This window comes from Heloderma suspectum, chromosome 5 (assembly GCF_057233095.1).
Source record: "Heloderma suspectum isolate Gila_16-S chromosome 5, 16-S_ref, whole genome shotgun sequence".
NCBI classification, from domain to species: Eukaryota; Metazoa; Chordata; class Lepidosauria; order Squamata; family Helodermatidae; genus Heloderma; species Heloderma suspectum.
The window spans coordinates 114938489-114957518 of NC_139462.1; the positions used below are offsets into that span (position 1 = coordinate 114938489).

Consider the following 19030-nt stretch of genomic DNA (forward strand, 5'->3'; position numbering starts at 1 on the left):
AAAACACACACTCACACACCTGCAAGCAGCCTCCAAGTTGCTGAGTTTCAGTAGAACAGGGTGGAGAACTTCAGGCCCAGGGTGGAGAACCAGCCTGCTGGCATTCCCCAGATGGCCACACCTCTTTCCTTATTTCAGAGCTGCTCTTCCTCCAAGGGGGAGAAAAAAATATATTTCCCCCCATGGGGAAAAATAGGAGAGTGTACGTTTGGGGAAAGAGTTAAGAAGGGTCTTTCCACTCAGCACCACTCCTGCACTGAAACAAGCAGCCTTGACAGTTTTTTCAAAGTGTGTAGTTTAGCCTCAAATTCCCCTTCAGATGTTACTCTGATGAACTAGATGTCCATCTGAAGACGTCTTAAAGAAGGACCTAAATGGCTGCTGAAATTATGCCATCCAGGCTACAAATGCCTAGCTTGAAATGAGTTCCTCCGGCAACGGTGGTGAAAGCACAGTTCAATGAACTGTGGTGGAAAAAGAGCTAGGGAAGAGAGGGAGAAAACATCTCTCCTCACTTGGCCTTCCTTTTTCTGAAGGCAGAGAGGGCCAGTAGTTGCAACCCCTGCCACTGGTCAGATCAGGCTGAAGCCTCCGCTCCTGCCAGCTTGTTCCATGGCTACTGCCATGTTCCGCAGGACATTCAGCCAAGTGCAAAACTACACCAGAGCAGGGTAGGTGTGGATGTGCACACACATGCACTGAAATGCACATTGGCATGGCACTTTCTCTGTGCTTTGGACTTTACTTGTGCCACATTTGTCAAAACAGGCTGGCAACCACTTTGCAAGCTACAGATTTTTTTTTAGAGAGTTCTACAAGGTTCTTTTGCTTCCGCTCCCTACTACATTTTTCTGCAAAGGTCCTCCTGCTCTGTCCCCCACCCTACCCCAATTAACCTTCTCAGTCATCAATAGGATAATGTTACATGGATGCCAGATTGTAGCCTGACATTATTAAACTATTTCAGTTACAGAATTTGAGTAATGTTTTCTCTTTTGAAACATCATTTTTGTTATATTTGTGGGCACACATGTAATTCAAATATCCAGGTAAAGCTGCAAAAGGTGTACTGTAGACCAGTACCGAATGAAATTTACTCTACAGGACTATTTTAATCTTTAGTCAATGTACATTATTATGGTAAGAAATATGATACTGGTTACCACTGCTAGGGTCATGACCGTTACTACAAAAGCTCACTACATTAATTTCCCTAGTGCAGTGACCTGAATCAGCATTCTATACAATGTCCACATATAGAGGAGTGGGTGGAAGATGAGACGGTTGAAGAGAAGTGGAAATAATCTCCTTATCATCAGGTTTAAAGAATATAAACTGATGTTGGCTGAAACCAAACTCAGATTTCCATCTCACTTTGGCGCTAATGCTCATCAACAGTCCATAAATGATAGGTTTGCTCCTTCTGTCTTCCCATTCTCACTGGCAAGAAAACAAGCTCAAACAGCTGCTTGCAGAGGGTCACTGATGTATGTTTACTTAACACACAAAGAAATTAATATGCTAATGACAGTATTTTAACTACATTCCCAAGTGAGGTGTGTGTTTTGTTTTGTTTTTAAAAGGCTTACTATACAATAGCTTTGCCATAATGAAATCATCTTTTAATTACAGAAGGGATACTGAAGTTGGCAAAACCGGTGTGTGTTCAGATGTCTAATCATCTGGTGTGTGTTTAGATATACAATCACTAACATTTAGGTTAACTGGGGTTTTGTTAGAAAACCTAATGTGATGAGTTGAGTAAAATAGAGCACTGCAGAAGAACTGGAACTGGAAAGCAGGTGCAAAAATTTAAACTGCAGCTTTTTGGAAGGACAGGAGGCCCAGATATTTTGCAGAAAAAAATTGCATTCATCTTTTCAAGACCTCAGAACCGGAAGTGTCAAGCTGCAAATATGACAGTTATAGCTGCTCAATATTTGACCTTGCTGAATTACACCAGCAACAGCTGCCTCCTAGTGCCAACCCAAACCTTTGCAGTGACTTGAAAACAAACATCGGTACAAATACACACTAGCTCAGTGTAGGGATTAGAAACCCAATTGTATGCTGCATAGATATTTAGATATGAGTGGATAGTTTACAAGGATCCTATTTGCATTTTCTTGCAGAATTATATAGGATATGATAGCATTAGAGGTGGCTTTTGAATGGATAAAAAACTGAGCAGGAGCACTTGCAATAGGAAAAGTCAGTTTTGTAGCATCAACAGAAGAATCACCATCACCACCCAAGGCTTTAAACCATTTAGGGTGCAATCCTATGCATGTTTAGATAGAAAAGATCTAAACTCCCAGCGTCACCCAGGAAGCCATACTGGCCGGGGCATGCTGGGAGTTTAGCTGTAGGACATCTTTCTATCTAAACATGCATAGAATTATGCCCTTAGTTCTTAAAGTATGAGGCAAACCTTCCTAATGAGGAACAGTCAGATGGTTACAAAGGCAGCCTCAGACAGATTTTTTTAAAGGAATACAGATGAGTGAATCTATATTTCTTTCTATATATTATACTACAGATTGCTAGTAGGGGGAAGACTATGTAAGCCACCTTGGGTCCCTTGCAAGAGGAAAAAAGTTGGGATATAAATGTAATAATAAAATAATAATGCCAGCATTTCTACCTATTTTCCCCATCCTCTTCTCATTCCTCATGCTGTTAGTCAACACTGCCAGCTGAATCATCCCTCCTCACCTTGTCTTCGTGAGTCTAAGAAAACCTGTGGCATTCCTCTCCTTCTGGCAAGGCCTTGGGAGAGTTGCTGGAACATAACGTTAAATGCCTCCACTCAATAACTGTATGTGGCAATAATGAAGGCAGTAAAGGTTCCCCTTTTCCTAGTCCCACAAATGGAATTTTATGTATTTTATTTATTGTCTACACTAACCAATAGCCAAAGCTCTCTGTGCGGTTCACAACAATTAAAACCATGAAATACAACATGATGAAATACAATAAAAAGTTTAAAAGTTTAGAACTACAGTATAAAATAAAAATAAAAAACAAAATCAAATCTAGCACCAGTGTAAAGATTTAAAATATAGTAACAGATTTAAAAGCAGAAACTGAAAGACTAAAATGCCTGGGAAAATAAGGTCTTCATCTGGCGCTGAAAAGAGCACAAGGTAGGCACCAGGCAAGCCTCTCTGGGAAGCTCATTCCACAACCAGGGTCCCACAACAGGAAAGGCCCTCTTCCTAGTAGCCACCCACTTCACTTCCTTTGGTGGGAACTCCCAGAGAAGGACCACTGAAGATGACCTTAGAGTCTTGGTAGGTATATATGGGAGGAGGTGATCCTTCAGGTAACCTGACCACAAGTTGTTTAGGGCTTTGAATGTTAATAACAGCACTCTGAATTGGGGTCGGACATGGACTGGCAGCCAGTGCAGATGGAAAAGTATCTGCCCTACAGTGGCCTGCCAGTAGTTCTAAGGATAGAAATGCGAATCATGCATTCACCTGCCATTATATTGCCCTGTATTTTCTATGTTTATGTAGTACTTTTCTGCCAAAACACCCCAACTCTTTCCATATTGTTATATAATGAAGTTAGATAATACAAGTTCAGTTGCTGGGAAAGCAGCAGGCTCTTATTCTACGGATGAATATCATTTTTTGGAGCCCAAGGATGCCTAGCCTGGGATGGTGACAATTAACCGGTTCTAGATGGGTTACACCCCTATTAAGGATAAAGTTCTAGGTTTGTGTGTACTGAGAGATCTGGCCCTTACTTCGGAGCCCAAGAGGAATGTGTAACATAAAGCCCCTTTTATTAGCTCAGGTTAATATACCAGCTGTGGTCCTTTCTACAGCCTTGCTAGTTATCCATCCCCTGGTGACATCCAGTCTTGATTACAAGAATGTGTTGTATGTGGGGCTGCCCTTGAAGACTGGCAAATTTTTCTTACCAGTATTTAAAACATGTTCACTGGCTTGTAGTTTGATTCCAGGCACAATTCAAAGCACTAATTAGACTTATAAAGTCATATGAGAGTTGGAACCTGAGTATCTTTGCTGCCTCCATTGCACCTTCTAGTAGCCAGCTAGCAGAGTTATTTCATGAGGTTTGACGTTTGGTAACATCTACCCCGGTGAAGGGGTGTTAAAACCTACAGAGTTTTACAATGATCAGCTGGCTAGGCACGCAAGGTAAAGCCACTAGTCTTCGCGACACCCTTGATGCCATTGTTGTCGCAGATTCAGTCAGCAAATAAAGGAGTTTATAGTCCCCATTACCTTACCCAGTGCATGCTAGAAGCTCACCAGAAAAGTGATAAAGAAATGAAGTCATCATCATCATCATCATCATCACTGAACACACCACTCCAGACACAGGAACATAGGAAGCTGCCTTATACTGAATCAGACCATTGGTCTATCTGGCCCAGTACTGTTGACACCGGCTGGCAGAAGTTCTCCAGGGTTTCAGGCAGGAGATTTTCAGCCCTACCTGGAGGTGCCAAGGATTGAATCTGACACCTTCTGCGTGCAAAGCACATGCTCCACTAGTGCTCCACTCCCAAAACACTTACAAAGTATTCTTCCTTGCTGGATCAGAGCTGGGGCACATAACAGCAAATTATTCAAATGTTCCAGTCACTCTTGCTGGTTGACTGGATTGTCTCAAATATATTGGGGGAGGGAAGGCTCTTCTTATGGGAGGCCCATGGTCAGGAATTTAAACTGAGACTTCTTGTATGCCAAGCCTGTGCTATTCCATAGGACCCCTTCAGGTCTGGTCTATATCACCAGGAGCCCTAAGTCCCACACATGAGACTAGGGAGAGAGGGGAGGGGAAGTGGGACAAGCTAGGGTCTGAGAGACTAGAAAGGCTCTGATATGGTTCTATGGCTGTGTGGTTATACTGCTGCTCTCCGGAGTAGGCATTGTGGTTTCTCCCTTCTCCATCCAATATTGCTGTCACTGAAAGGATACCCAGAACTTATGTTTGCCTTGTGAAGGACACATTTCTATCTGCTGGGTAGGAAGTAAGCCCCCATCTCCTTTTTCCTACTGCAATACTTTTGCACTGAGCTACCAGCCAACTCATAGTACTGCTCTTTGTGAACTCCGTGTAATTGTTCATGTGGCTCCTGTTCTTTAAAAAAAACAAACAAAAAAACTTGTTTCCCCTCGCACAGACACCACTGTTGTGTCCAGTGTTCTATATAATGCCTGAGTAGAATCCTTGGTACCATGGGCTGATAACTCTTCCTTAAGGTGAGTCACAGATGAGTACCACATGCAGGCCTTCTACTCTTTTAGCCATAAAGGAAACTGACTGTTGTGACGGGAAAGGCACTCCTTTTCCCTCTCTAGCTCTAGCTCTCCGTGCCACCCCGCCACCCTTTAAAACAGAAATTTTCTAGTGTCTGAGTTTGGGCTGCCAGGGGATTTGAACTACTGTTGAGGAGAACCTTGCAGCTGTCAGTTGCTATCCTCCTGGCCCCTAGGCTATGCAAGGCACTATGGGCTCTTTCTGTAAACATGCTTGTGCAGTGTGCAGGGGAGGGGCAACTATGTTGATTAGCACCTTCTTTTCTACCTTCCAGGTAATATAAAATCAGTAATCATTGTGATTGGTGAGGACCAACGCAGTTGGTAGGGACACCGTGGACACTGGAACACCTACATTTTTAAAAAATGCTATTCTCAGCTTTTGACTTTGCTCTGGGAAAACACAGGATCAGGACTATACTACACTGGCACAATCGCGGGCATATCAGAACCATAGGATCAGCCTGCCAGATTATATGTCACAGCAGAAAGCAAAGATGAATCTAGAAATAGTACACTGGATAAGTAGCAAACCTATAAACTAAAGACAAAATCACAGAACAATTCACAACCAGCAGCTTTGGGGGCTTTGCCTACATTATATATCATTATAATACGTCAAAAAAGTGCCATAGAAGTTAAGATTTTTTGCAAGAAATCTGGCTGTTTTATATTTAAATATTATGCATGTGCATAAAAGACATTTTTGGCGTGAATAAATATCAACAAATTTCCAGGGAAATACTTTGAATTTCACCATCTCAAAGAGATAAATTGGCTGTCACACAGCAACATGTCTGTCAGATGAATGTGGCAATTGTCAACAAAAGGAATTTCAGGATTTACTCACAAGTATGGAATATTTGCTCTTAGCCAACAACTAGGATGGTTTCAAAAATTCTGACTATTGGCTTCCATTCAAAATTCTCCCATCCCAAAACATCTGATCTGAGCCTTCCACAGAACAAAAGTCTGTGACACTATTATCATTATGTGGGTAAAAACAAAATCCTTTACAAAAGCTTAAGAGTTACTCTGATTTCTGACCAAGTTCCAAGATATATCACAGGATTCGAATTTATTTGTCACCACAAAACCAAAATTACTCATACAAGAGCAAGGAAGCGCACACTTTCCACAGATGCTATCCATTGCTTTTAAGAACTGAAAAAGTATTGGCTTTCAACAAATGTACAAGGAATTAGTTATTTTGAGTAATTAATCAAAACACAAGTTAATCCCTAAGGGCTAAAGTACACACAGTGGCAGCAGACCTACATCTTTAAACAAGGGTCTGGTACAGTCAGATGTAAGGGTGAAATCTAAAGTGTAAAGGAGGGGAGGGGAAGGCAAAGGGTGCTAAACTCTCCTCCTCCTACCACTTTTTTCTCCCAGCTGGGTTCACTTGTGGTAGTGGAGCCCAGCTGGGGGAAACTGATGTCTGGATACAGCCTGTGGGTAGAGGAATGGGACAAAGGAGCTCTGCACTCCCACCTGTGTACTCCCTCTTGCAGTTTAAGTCACAGCCCCCGATGTCCCCCCCACCCACCCTACATGCAAGTGGGGCAGACATGTGCTTAAAAGGTATGGATCTGAAATCATTTGTTTCATATTAACAGATATGCTGTTTATGCTGATTTTTGAAGTAAATACTAAATATTTACTAAGACATCATTCAGTTTCAAGACTTAGGAGACAATCCACAAACCCCAATGAAGTGTATGGCAATACATTTTTGAGTATACAGCCACCAAAATAATTTATTGGTAAATGCTCACATAACAAATATCTAATGACTAGCTTACACCAATATCTGTGTACAAGACCCAGGCCTTAATGGGTCATTCATATAAAATGAATGGATCTTGCAGGGATAGACACACAGAAAATAATTTTCTGGAAAATGATGTCCAGAAACCAAGATTAACAATAGTATGCGGACACAAATTGTACATTACTCGCATTTACTACAACAGGAAACGCTTTAGGGATTTTGTATGTTAGGACTTCAACTAGCAGCTGCCTCTGGGTAAATTTCCCCCCTGAATGCAAACTCAAATCATGCACTTCAGCTCAAACCTACAAAGCACTTCACTGGTCCAAGACTCCTTCCTATTTCTCTGATTTCATAGTATTAATACAAAGCTTTTGCAGACCACAGCTTCAGTACGAAACACAACCCAGCAAAACCCAGTCCACACAGCAGTGTCCACACAACAGAAGTGCAACTTTCAGAGAAAGCACACGGGCAACATGCAACAAAATATCATTTATTGTTCAATAGTAGAGAAATGTCCGTACTGTCTTTAAATACTTTATTGAAGTACTACATATTCCAACTGACCAGCTCAGGTTTTTGTATTCTTCTCTTTACACTCTTATATCAATCCAAATATTAATTCTCTGTACGCTGCATTTAATGTTGTTAGCACTTTGCAACTAATTTTTTCTTACACAATAGTTGTGCTTTCCCAGACCACACAATGTATAGGAAATCATTACGTGCTGCAAATATTAAAAGGTCAATTTGTATAATCTTCCAATTTCATTTAATGAATAAATAAAGTTACACATGCACACACTAGGCTGCAACTCATTCTACCCAGGAAATTCATTTTCATGTTTTTACTGTGTCAAGTTATGTCTCCAAGACTCTTTCCATTAGATTGCAAGTAAATTTTCTCTTTCAAGAAGTAGAATTTACATTCCACCTATGGCACATACCTAGCAGGAACCAACTATGGCGCATTTTATTGTCTCCTTCAGTTAGTAATCCAAGTCTATGAACAAATCACTGTGGTTTAACACACACTAGAAAAGGGGGAGGGGAAAGGGGAAAGTTACACCAACTTGTTTTGTCATAACCAGAATTAATAAAAGAATACTTACAGTCTCTCCAGCTCTTTCAGGTCCTGGAATGCTCCTCTCTCAATTGTACTAATCTTGTTTTCCATGAGTTGACTGAAATGCAGAGCAAGAGTTTTAAAGCAGCTAGTAATCAAACAATGATTAACACCTATTACTGTACTTCAACAATGGGGAAACTTGCAACCATCGCCCCTTTATTAACTCTGCAATTCTCACTCTATTTTTAGATATCCCATCCAATGTGTTTAAGACCTGTCACCTTACACTGCACTGTGACTTATGTTCAAGGAAGAGAGAAACTAACACTCTATTCTTAAAGAGAGACCTTAAAAAGCTGCTCAAGAACTTGAAGGGTCAAAGGTGAGGAAAATATATGCCTTACTTAAGGAAAAACGCAAAGCCACTGTTTGATAACAGACTATAGAAAACATGTACAACACCATGTATAGGATGTTTTCTTAATTAATGAAAGCACATTTCACAAGTATGGACAGTATTTTATTCTGCAAGGGAAAGATTCAATGTGAAAATATTTCAACAAGACAAATTTGTAACTTTTCACCTTTAAAAGGATGGATCAAAATTAATCTCATTGGTTACAATTATTCCCTGATTTATAACAATTTTCTGTTACTTGTGAGAGCAAGAAAGGTGTTATCTTCATTGAAAAAGCAGCAATCATAAAAGAGTCCCATAAAACAAAAACGTATAACCTACTAACACTGAGAAAGGGACTTCTAAATGATGTAATAAACAAGTTTCATGCCTAATAAAACTATTGTAGAGTATGTATGTTACCAGAATTTGATCTAAAGTCAGGTTACATCTGTAGCTTCTCTTCCCTGAATGTCCTTGTATAGCAAACTTATTTTCATGTTTTTAAAGCCTGGCAATCTTAAACTGACAGAACATTCAAATAAGTGATTTCAATTAGAATTTTTAAAAGGATTTTTTTCTCCCCCATATGACTTGCCAAAACCCATTCAGTCTTCAGAATGCAGATATTTTGCTTTATTTATAGGTTCAAGGAAAAGCACAAAATCACAAGTATCTAAAATACAGAATTGCTACTGTGGCATATTCCCAAACTTTTAAGTTATCTCTCAACTGCTTTTTCTCATACAATTTAAGTCTAACGTTATTTTAGAGTTTAAGTAAAGAATTAGTCCTGTTCATTAAATAACTTATTTTTCACAGGACTATGCATCTGTTGTAGACAATGGTAACAACAAAAACCAAGAACAACTTACAGAACTCGAAGGTGCCTTAGGCCAGCAAAATCAGTCTTGGTGACTCTTGTGATATTATTTCCATTAAGATCCCTAAGAAGAACATGTCAGCAGTAAAATTAAACATTCAAAACTGCAGGATATACTCTTTATTGGAATGAAGTTTTTTTAAATAACCAAACAAGACTTTTTAACACATCTGAGGATGAATACTTAACCTCAGCTTGGTGCAAATTCCTGAAAGTTTTTTTAAGTTTTAATTCTCTAAAATATAAATTGCATTAAGTAGATTTCATTTGTTCTTAGTATCTAATTTACCAAAAAGCATTAGAATGGATAGCCCGAAAATCTTACATTTACAAATTTTACTTTTTCAAGGTAGGAAAAGTTATTAGTAACTAGTCCACTGCCTCTAGACAAGCTGGTTTGCTGTTTTTATAGATGAGTGGGTAAAACAGACATGAAATCAAGAGATGTTTACTTAATGATATATTTGGGAAGTCAGTTCCTGAGGCCTAGAGAGAACAGGGGATGATTCCTTGGCCCACTTCTCTAGCCATGTGCCCCGAGACCATGACTACTGCAAACCATGACTACCATAGGCTTTTCTACTCTTTGCTGAGCCCCAGGAGAGCTGGCAGGGGCCCTGGCATCAGGGGGGTCATATGAATGGGGGAGCAGGGAGGATGTGGGCAGTAAACATCTTTGACAGCTTTCCCAGGGCCCAAGATTTTTCTCAAAGGCATCATCAATTCTGTAGCATTCCTAAAAACCCAGCTGCACTTATATAGCTAAGCTTCCTGAAGCAAACATCTAGAGGGTTAAAAATAACATGATCTATGTTTTGCACTCTTTCGACAATCCCATGTTTGGGTTAAAAGAGTAAATTCCTCATTTAGTTTTGGAACTTTATTAAAGCTATAACATATAAACAATATTGACAGATAATTTTATTGTTTGATTTCAGCTCAGAATATGAATTCACCCCATTTTGGTCATTATTTAGCTAATTAAGAGACAAATATATTAATATATGACTTCAACTTCATTTTTTTAAGTTACAGTATAAATAGCCCTAGGATAATTATTATGAATGGTGGCTCATAACTACCTTAAATAAATTGATCACACCCATTGAGTTAAGTTATACAAAACAGCTTTATATAGAAACTAACCTTTAAGATCATGTGTATTATTTGAAGGGAAAAGGGTGGGAATCACTGAAGAGAAGTGGCATGAATCTTAAGTGATCTATGCAGTTTTTTCCTTCTTCAGATTAATGAGTCACTCTGACATTTTTGCTCTCAGTTAAATACTATTTTTTTAAAGTTTGTGACTGTTTTTAATCCTAAAATTCCTTAAATTAAAAGCTACAAAACCAATTGAAAGTGTTTTGAAGAACTGATTGCTCAGGAAAAATTTTAATGGACGAAAAATACATGGCTGAAGTGGATACCAGGTACCCCCTTCTCAATATTTTGGCTCAATTTGGAATAATAAACGTCGTGCTGTGAGAGCAAGGGGGCAAGCATTATGATGTTTTGAGAAGCACAGCTAAAAATAATAGAATCCTAAACCTACGGTTTTAGTCTGGTACATGCATGTCATATCTGTCTTCTAGTAGTATGACAGTCTCTTCCTACTTTCAACCCCAAATCAACCAACTTATAGGAGCAGCAGAAATTGTGTTGGAGAAGAATTCCACCTTTTAGGCAAAGGAATATTTTCAATGGCAATGTTGCTATTTTCCTGCTCTGCCTAGATCATTTAAGGGCCTTTTTCCAAGATTAGTGCAGATTTTAACCCCATACATGCAATTATTTATTTTTTTTTTTTAACACAAAAAGGGGTGAGAAAGACTGAAGTGAGCTGGGAAGAGTCTGTCTTGGCCACTTCACTTGGGGTTAATGCAGTTATGGGCTAAGGGGTTGCAAGAAACTCTTCCCAGTTTAAAAGGCTTCACTGAAGTTTCCCTTAAGAGTTTTCTACATGCTGTTTGCTACAAACCATTTCCCCAGGATCAGAAGTATGCCTTTCGGGGGGGGGGGGGAGATAAATATGGAGGAAAGCCATCTCACACATGGGTTCTTCCTGACCCAAATTGCCAAGCAGAAGCATATTTTGCTTATTAGTTGGGGGGGGGGAGCAAAGCAGTGGAACTAATGGCTTAGTTCTTTCATGTCTCCTAACATTACCCTTGAAATCCATAATGAGAATTGCAGGAAGGGCAGGGGGGAGAGACAAGTTGGGTTTACCAGATCAATAATTCAGAAACTAGGAACGACTGCTGAGCTATGTTATTTGTTCTAGGGATCAGTAATATCCTGAAATAAGGAACAGGCACTTAGGCTCTATGATGTTCTAAAATAAGAGATGTAGGTGTGTGTGTGTGTGTGTGTGTGTTTCAAAAAGGCAGAGAAAACCGATAAGGGACATCTGGCGATGGTATTACACTCAAGAACCTGGTGCAAGTCCCAAGGAGAGCGTCTCCAGCACCAACGACAACACAGGCCTGTCTAAAACATACATACATGGGTTGTTGGGGAGGGAGAAGCCCACAAAGAAATACTGAAAACATTATTAAGTAATTATTAAGCAGTCAAAGCTGGATCTTCAGAAGGAAATAAAGCTCTGAAACTTCAAGTGTGCAATACTCCCAAAGGCTGCAGCTCTGCATGGCACATATGCAACCATGTCTTAGAACGATGGGGGTGCAGTTTCAAGCTCCTTTGGGGGGGAACAAATGAGAGGTGCAGCTCCCTAAAAGCAACAGGGGAAGACCCTTAGAGAAGGTGTGAGCGCCAATTCCATCCTGGGGGGGGGGGGGTTGCCTTCCACCTTCTGGAAATAGCAACTGGGTGCTTGACATGTTGCCTGTATAAGGAAGGGAGTGGCAGTCTTCTTGAATCTGGGGAAGAGGGGGGATCAGGAGGGAGACTTACAGCCTCTCGGTGTTGCGGGGAATGTTCCTCGGGACACTCCGCAGCGCCAGCCCATGACAGTCCACGGTGCTACCGGAACAGGAGCACTGAGCCGGGCAAGGCTGCGGCGCCACCTCCCCGAGACGGAGCAGCAGAACCAGCAGTACAGGGCAGAGCCACTCCAGCGCCACCAACAGCTTCATCGCTTCCTCTCCGCCGCCACCGGATCCCCCCGAAGACCCACCGATCTGCAAAAAAAAAAAAAAAAGCCCCGAGACCTTCCCCCTCCGAGGGTGGCGAGGGGGAGAGAGGGACAAAAACCCGCCCTCCCCTCTTCTTCCAAGGTCTCAGAAGTCTAAGGCTGAATCAGAATCCCCGAGCGAAGCGGAGGAAGAGGACGTCGTCGAGCCCGATCCGCCAGCGACGTCGGCTTCGCAGCCCTCCCAGCGGCAGGGCGGAGAGGCAAGTCCCGCCGAGGGGCTTGCGCTGGCCGCCCCTCCTCGAGGCAGAGCCGAGCTCCTCTGAAGTTAGCCGAGAGACGGGCTGACAGACAAGCCCAGCCCAGCGCGATGCGATGCCTCCTTGCTTGCCTTCTCCTCCCGCAGCGTCTTCAGCACCGCATATTGGAATCCCGTCCGTTCCAGGCTAGAAACAGCCGAAGAAGCAGCAGCCGCCGCCGCCGCCGCCACCGCCGCCGCCGCCAGCCCCGCGCTGCGCCGCTTTCAAAAGCGCTCTTTCCCCGCCGCCGCCTCCGCCGCCTGCACGGAACTGCATTGCGACCGCCGACGTCCGCCTATCGCAGAAGCAGCGACTGCATGCTTGCTTGCACGCCGAGAGAGCAAAACCTCACGCGGGCGAGAGCAGTAGCAGCTCCACTCACCGCGTTATTTCCCCCCAACGCCGACAGGCTTTGCAGTAGAGGGAAGGATGGGCGCCGGTGGAGGTTCAATTGCATACAATTTGGGGGTGGGGGGGAAGAGGGTCCTCTCCCTCCCTCTCTCTCTCTCTCACGCGCACACCCTAAAGTGCTTTCTCCCCCTCGCTCCGCACTCCTCTGTTGTAAACTCCCACGGGCAAGTTGGCGCGGGAATCTCCCGGCATAGTAATCACAATACGAGAAAACGAGGAGGAGGAGGAGACCAAGCGCTACACAGTTCGGAGGGCTGTGCTACGAGAGCTGACCGCGGTCTCCGTCGCGCTGGCGAATCCTCGCTTCAGAGCCCGATCCTGGGGAGATAACAACAAAATAAACCCCCAAGCAGCTCCCTCCTCGCGCAGCTACAGAAGCGGGTGGGAGGGGAGAGGGGCGGGAACTCGCCCTGCCTCACTCTGGTCTCCCGGAGACGGAATGGCTTCGGTGCCGCAGCCGCAAGCGACACCTGAGGGGAAAGGTGAGCGACGGGCGACAGCGAGGGGGCAGCTTCTGCGGGGGGGGGTCGGGGGGAGCGCAGGCACTTGTCCCTTCTCCCCACGTTTGCCTTTGCTGCAGACCAGGCTATGCACGTTTACTCAGAAGTAAGTCTCACTGCGGTCGACAGGGCTTGCTCTCGGTCAGGCGCCCCCTTCCAGTTCCTGGAGGAGCACACCTGAGTAGCGCTGTGAGGCGGCTGCGACTGACTCCGGTCTCCTCTATTTTTATGTGTGTGGGGGGGGGGGGAGAAGCTCCCTTCAGGCTACGCCCCGCCCAGCTGCAATCTTATCGACAGCGTGCCTGAGAGGAAGCCCCTTTCCTTACAGAGGGGTACTTGCTTCCCATCAAGCGTGCCCAGGGACTGGGGCGGCAAGATGACTGAATCTGAACAGGTGGGTGACCCACCAGCTGGCAAGCGAAGGGAACTCGGTCTCCCTTGCGAGGTCACAGCGCTGCTCCCCGCCACAGAGCTGCGCTCCCCTCACTCGGTAGGGCTGGACTGCGTCCGCTTGTCTTTCTTCCCCACCCCCCGAATCCGCAGGGAGTTTCCACGCCAGCTTGCGCCTAGCAATTCTCGCGAGTCTTTCCCGCGGAAAAAGTTCCCCGGTGCCTTTGGCGCCCTTATATACCGGTCGTGGAGCCAAGTCGTTTCAGGCTACGCCCAGATGGCCAAAGGTGTCCCTGCTGATTGGCTGCGTGGTTCGAGAGATTTGGAGCCGGGAAGGAGGAGGAGGAGGCTGACAAGAGAGGTGCACAGAAGGGGGGAAAGGGGCAGTATTGCGAACTGCAGATGCAACTAGGGCGTGGAAGAGGCAGCTTCTCGGACCGTGGGGAGAATATGTGATAGTCGCCAAATTGGGCGGGAGAAAGAAGTCAGCGCTCCTCGGGCACCATGAGCTCTTCTCACCAAACCCTGCAGCCCCTTGTTATTATTACACCCGTTTATTTTGACATCAGCACAGAAGACAAAGATTCTTGCGCATTTTAACAGGAACAGGAGACACTAGAACCCCATATTTAGAGTTAAAATTCTGCTGGAAGCAGTATGTTTTCCTCCATTCAAGACCCACCCACCTCAAAATGGATAACCGCTATATCTTTGAATAAGCCATCTTCACAAAGCAATGGGGGAGAGCGTAGAACCTTCCACATCTTGATGTATTTTTTCATTAAGGCACCAAAAATGCCATAATTGAGACCTGGCTGTTCTGAATATAGTTTGTTTTGTTTAAGCTTCAAACCTCAAGCACTTCTGTAGTTGAGTGTGGTGGATCATGGATCCAGCCATATTTTGACCAACATTCGCATTTATTCCAATTTATTTGAAGCTTTATGAAAAAGTATGACAACTTCCCCAACTTTGAGACATTGATCCTGACAGATCTTAAAACTATTTTAATCTAGATTCATAACACTCACTGTCCTGAACAGTGGATAATAGTTCCTCTATGGTTCTACCCTTACAATTCTCAAACTGCAATATTTGTGAGACATAGATCCTGAAAACATGTAACATGTCAGTACTGTGGCATCCTTGAATATATTCAGCTTAATAATGGACCAGCACTGTTATAATTTTTATTTGGCAACTGCATCCAAATATATTTACATGGGTGAGTACTGGCTTCCTCTAAATATGCTTAATAGCTGGAAGCTGCAACTAATGCAGAACTCTGGCTCACCTCCTGACTGGGGCAAGATGCAAGAAGCATATTGCTGCAATCCTACACCCAAGGGGTGGGGGAAAGGTTTTCAGTGGGGGGCAATTTGACCCTCCATGGACTGGATGACATCAGTGGGCGGCAGTGAGACACCCACTAACATTATTGCCTCTCCTATTCCGCCTTTCTCCATACTGCCCCGGGGGGTACTGTGCAAATGGATGTGGTTGCTCTGAGTACCTGGCTTTGTATGGCATGCCCAGGGAGGCAGCACACAGACTCAGCTACCATCATCAGTCCCCAGGTGAAGTGGCAGCTGGAGCATCTCTAGCTGCCACTTTGGCCGGGGACGTGCACCCTGCACCTTCCCACATTGGGGATGATGCAGGATAGGTGAAGCACTTACTGCACCACTCCCCCTCCCAGCTGAGGAGGGGGAGTGGTGCACTCAGGGGAATTCCCTTGGGGGTGGCACATGGACTCAGCGCCTATCATTTGTCCCCAGGCAGAACAACAGCTGAAGCTTCTCCAGATGTGACTTTGGCCAAGAGTCCACTTTACTGGCCCTGCTCCTTCCCCCATTGAGGATGACAAAGGAATTCCTCCCCACCTCCAGATAGCCTTCAAGCCAGGGGGTAGGACTTGGGGAGGGGAATGAGCATGGCCTGCAGAGGGAGTTTTAGCCTCGGTGGGCCAGAGGTTCCCCATTCCTGCTATACAGCATTACCTGAGAGTAAGCCCACAGAAAACAGTTGAATTGCTCCTGAGTTGAAATAGGATTACACTTGCTCAATGGCGCTCACTGCCTATTTGCTTCCAAGGTACTGGGCTGCTTTTTAAAGCCTTAAATGGACTGGGTCCTGTATATCATATGGAGCACCTGCTCCCATATATTCCTCCCCACTCCCTTTAACTAGCTACAGAGAGATCAGTGAAGGCAGAGAGCAGGTTCTTCTCATTAATGGTGCCACATGGTGGAATAGAGATCTGCTTGTCCACCTCATTGTTATTTGCTGACAGATGGAAAATATTTCTATTGCATTATAGTATGAAGATACCTGCTACAGCATATCAAGGCTTTACTAAGATCTGGTTGCATGTGTATAACTCCTCCTTCACTCTATCTTAAGACTGTTACAAACTGTAGGCTTCAGGACAACAACATTATGCCTAGCTTTCTCTCCCTACCCTGCCCTCATTTGTTTAACATCTTATCTAAAGAAGAGTTCTGGAGAATTCAAAAGCTTGCTCATTGTTTTGTGTGTGTTTTAGTTGATCCTAATAAAGGTATGAAACTGTTGCAACTTTTGGATTTTGTGCGATAGATGGATTAACATTATCATTTCTTTTAACCCAAAGACAGATGATTTGGGCTTTTTAATAATTGGATACAGGACCTTGGGGAATAAGATAATTTTGAAGGTCAGGATATAGTATTGGCTGTAAAGCCACCAGGCATTTACATTTTTAAAAAATCTGACTTGCTAAAAGCATGATGGCCTGAGATAAATTTGTTCCATATAGATCTGATGGGGGGGGGGAGTTTTTTTAATGGCCACGTGGTTAGAAAATTGGTCATTTGAATCCAAACTACAACAAAATGCTTAATATAGTAATACATTCTGCTGCTCCCATAAACATCTCATTACTGAGGCAATAATAAATCTGGAGCCACAGCCTCCAAATTATACTGTTAAAATAATAAACATAATTTACCACACATTGGCAAAGACATCATTCCATGTCGCAGTGGTCTCATCAATGTTTGTGTCAAAATGGCTCTCACCATTTTGGTTTTGTTCTGTTTATTTTTCCCCCCTTTCCCCAAACCATTGTGGCTTTTTGAAAAACAGCATCATGCATGATAGGCCTTTTTGGAAATGGTGCTGTAGAATAAACTATGCTAATGCCTCTTTGTAACAAAACTGTTTTAATGCTACAGAGCATATAAATGGAAGCTTATTAGGAGGATGACAAACTAGACATTTTTGCCCTTTTCAAATTCCATTAAAAATTGTTAACTAGGAACTTGAATCATAAACATAGTCAGGATTGTATTAGTATTATCAACTCCTTTTTCAGGTTCAGCATTTTTGTTGAGTCTCTGCCAGAATCACAACTGCTCTGCCAGGGCAACATGTGCACATGTAATATGGTTGACACTCCTCCCAGAAGAAATGGGAAGAAGAGTAATATCTCTTCAGCTCTTGACTCTAACTCATGGGTGCAGAACATCTTTCAGCCAGAGGACAAAATTCCATTTTGGAGAAGTTCTTGGGGACCACATTCCACTGGTGGATGGGATTGAAGGCAAAAGGGTTAGGGCCAAATATACCAGCATATTTTAGCTTCAAGCTCTTACTGCCAGTAACTAACCCTTAGGAGAGTCAATTCAAATTGCACAAAAGCCAGGAAACCACCCAACGATTGGTGGTTGGGGGAAAGGGGTGGGCCAAGGGAAAGAGCATGGGACCCCCAGAAGGCTGAATTTGGCCCCCAGGCCTCAGTTTCTGCACCCCTGTTAGAAGGGGGTATCTCATTTTCTTGCCAGTACTTGCAGGAGGGGAGCGGTTTGGTCCTAGAAGGACCTGACTGAATGAAGTGAGTAAAGAACAGCATGTATTCAAATAAAGAACTGTATCTGTGGGCCCACAACACCATTTTATGTGAAATTTGGTTTGGTGGAAATTTGAGAATCTCTTTCTTGGGAGAGGAAAATGAGGTGACATCTACATGAGTTTCTAGTAGTCATGTCATGGCTTTTTCTGCAATTTCTTGTCCCAAATTTTTGCTATTCTGCTACAGTAATGACATCTGAACCAAATCTCCGGACCGAGGTAGAATACTTTTCAATGTTCTTTGGAAGAAGCAAGAGAGAGGGAATACTCCAAAAGAATCTCTAAGAGATTTTCCCTTGATAAAGACCTAGTGTCAAAACTCATTGGGAATTCAATTGGTGCAGCTGTTACTTTTTTTGCTTTTGGGTTCCGGCACATGAGATCTCCCTACCAAACACATGAGTTGTGATGTCAGTTTTGACAGTGCTGATTGCCTACTGGGGGAAGGGGCAAAGGACAGAGCTATACTCAGTCCTGCTCCCCCTTCTCCTCCAGCAGATGATCAGGCTAGTTTATGGAACTCAACTCTGCCCCAGAAGATCCATTTGGATTCATCCCATCTAATGTTTCACTGTAACTTAAAGGCCCTTTTATTCTGGAAGACCTTTGACCTGAGCAATATCAAGTTTTGTCACTGGCTCCTTTTTATATGTTTTTGGTGTGATTGTTTTGTTATTTTGTCTGTTGTTTTATTGTATTAATTTTGGTGGTTCCATCTTGTTTTTAATTTGAATGTTTGAAGCATTGTTCCAAGTCATGGTGGGCATTACATTTTGATCTGGAAATGTATAGTTATATGGCATTTTCTGTCCAGTGCCTTCACCACCAATGGGGAAACTCCTCTTTCACTGAGCAATCCCACCTATGGGGATTCCTGTTATTTAGCAAATGCATATATTTCAGGGCCTAAGGAACTCCCTGCTACTATAACTCAGAGTTCCACAAACTGACTCTTTTCTGCTACCACCAGTTCTCTTAGGGTGCAATACTAGGCATGTTTAGACAAAGAAAAAGCCTACAAC

General features: G+C 43.3%; 1 protein-coding gene across 2 annotated transcripts in view; it reads right to left on the reverse strand.

Annotated features, from left to right (window-relative positions):
- SLIT2 (slit guidance ligand 2) overlaps positions 1–13540 on the reverse strand; it is a 376411-nt gene extending 362871 nt beyond the window's left edge. Inside the window, exons 1-4 of one of the 2 annotated variants that reach the window (XM_084857038.1) lie at positions 12909–13048; positions 12340–12566; positions 9419–9490; positions 8190–8261 (exon numbers count right to left, since the gene is read on the reverse strand). In XM_084857038.1, the coding sequence (XP_084713164.1) occupies positions 8190–8261; positions 9419–9490; positions 12340–12521 (326 nt within the window). In that variant the 5' untranslated portion in view covers positions 12522–12566; positions 12909–13048. Of the gene's footprint in view, positions 1–8189; positions 8262–9418; positions 9491–12339 lie in introns of both variants that reach the window. The other variant, XM_084857037.1, reaches the window with a different exon arrangement.
- Positions 13541–19030: the final 5490 nt, after the last annotated feature.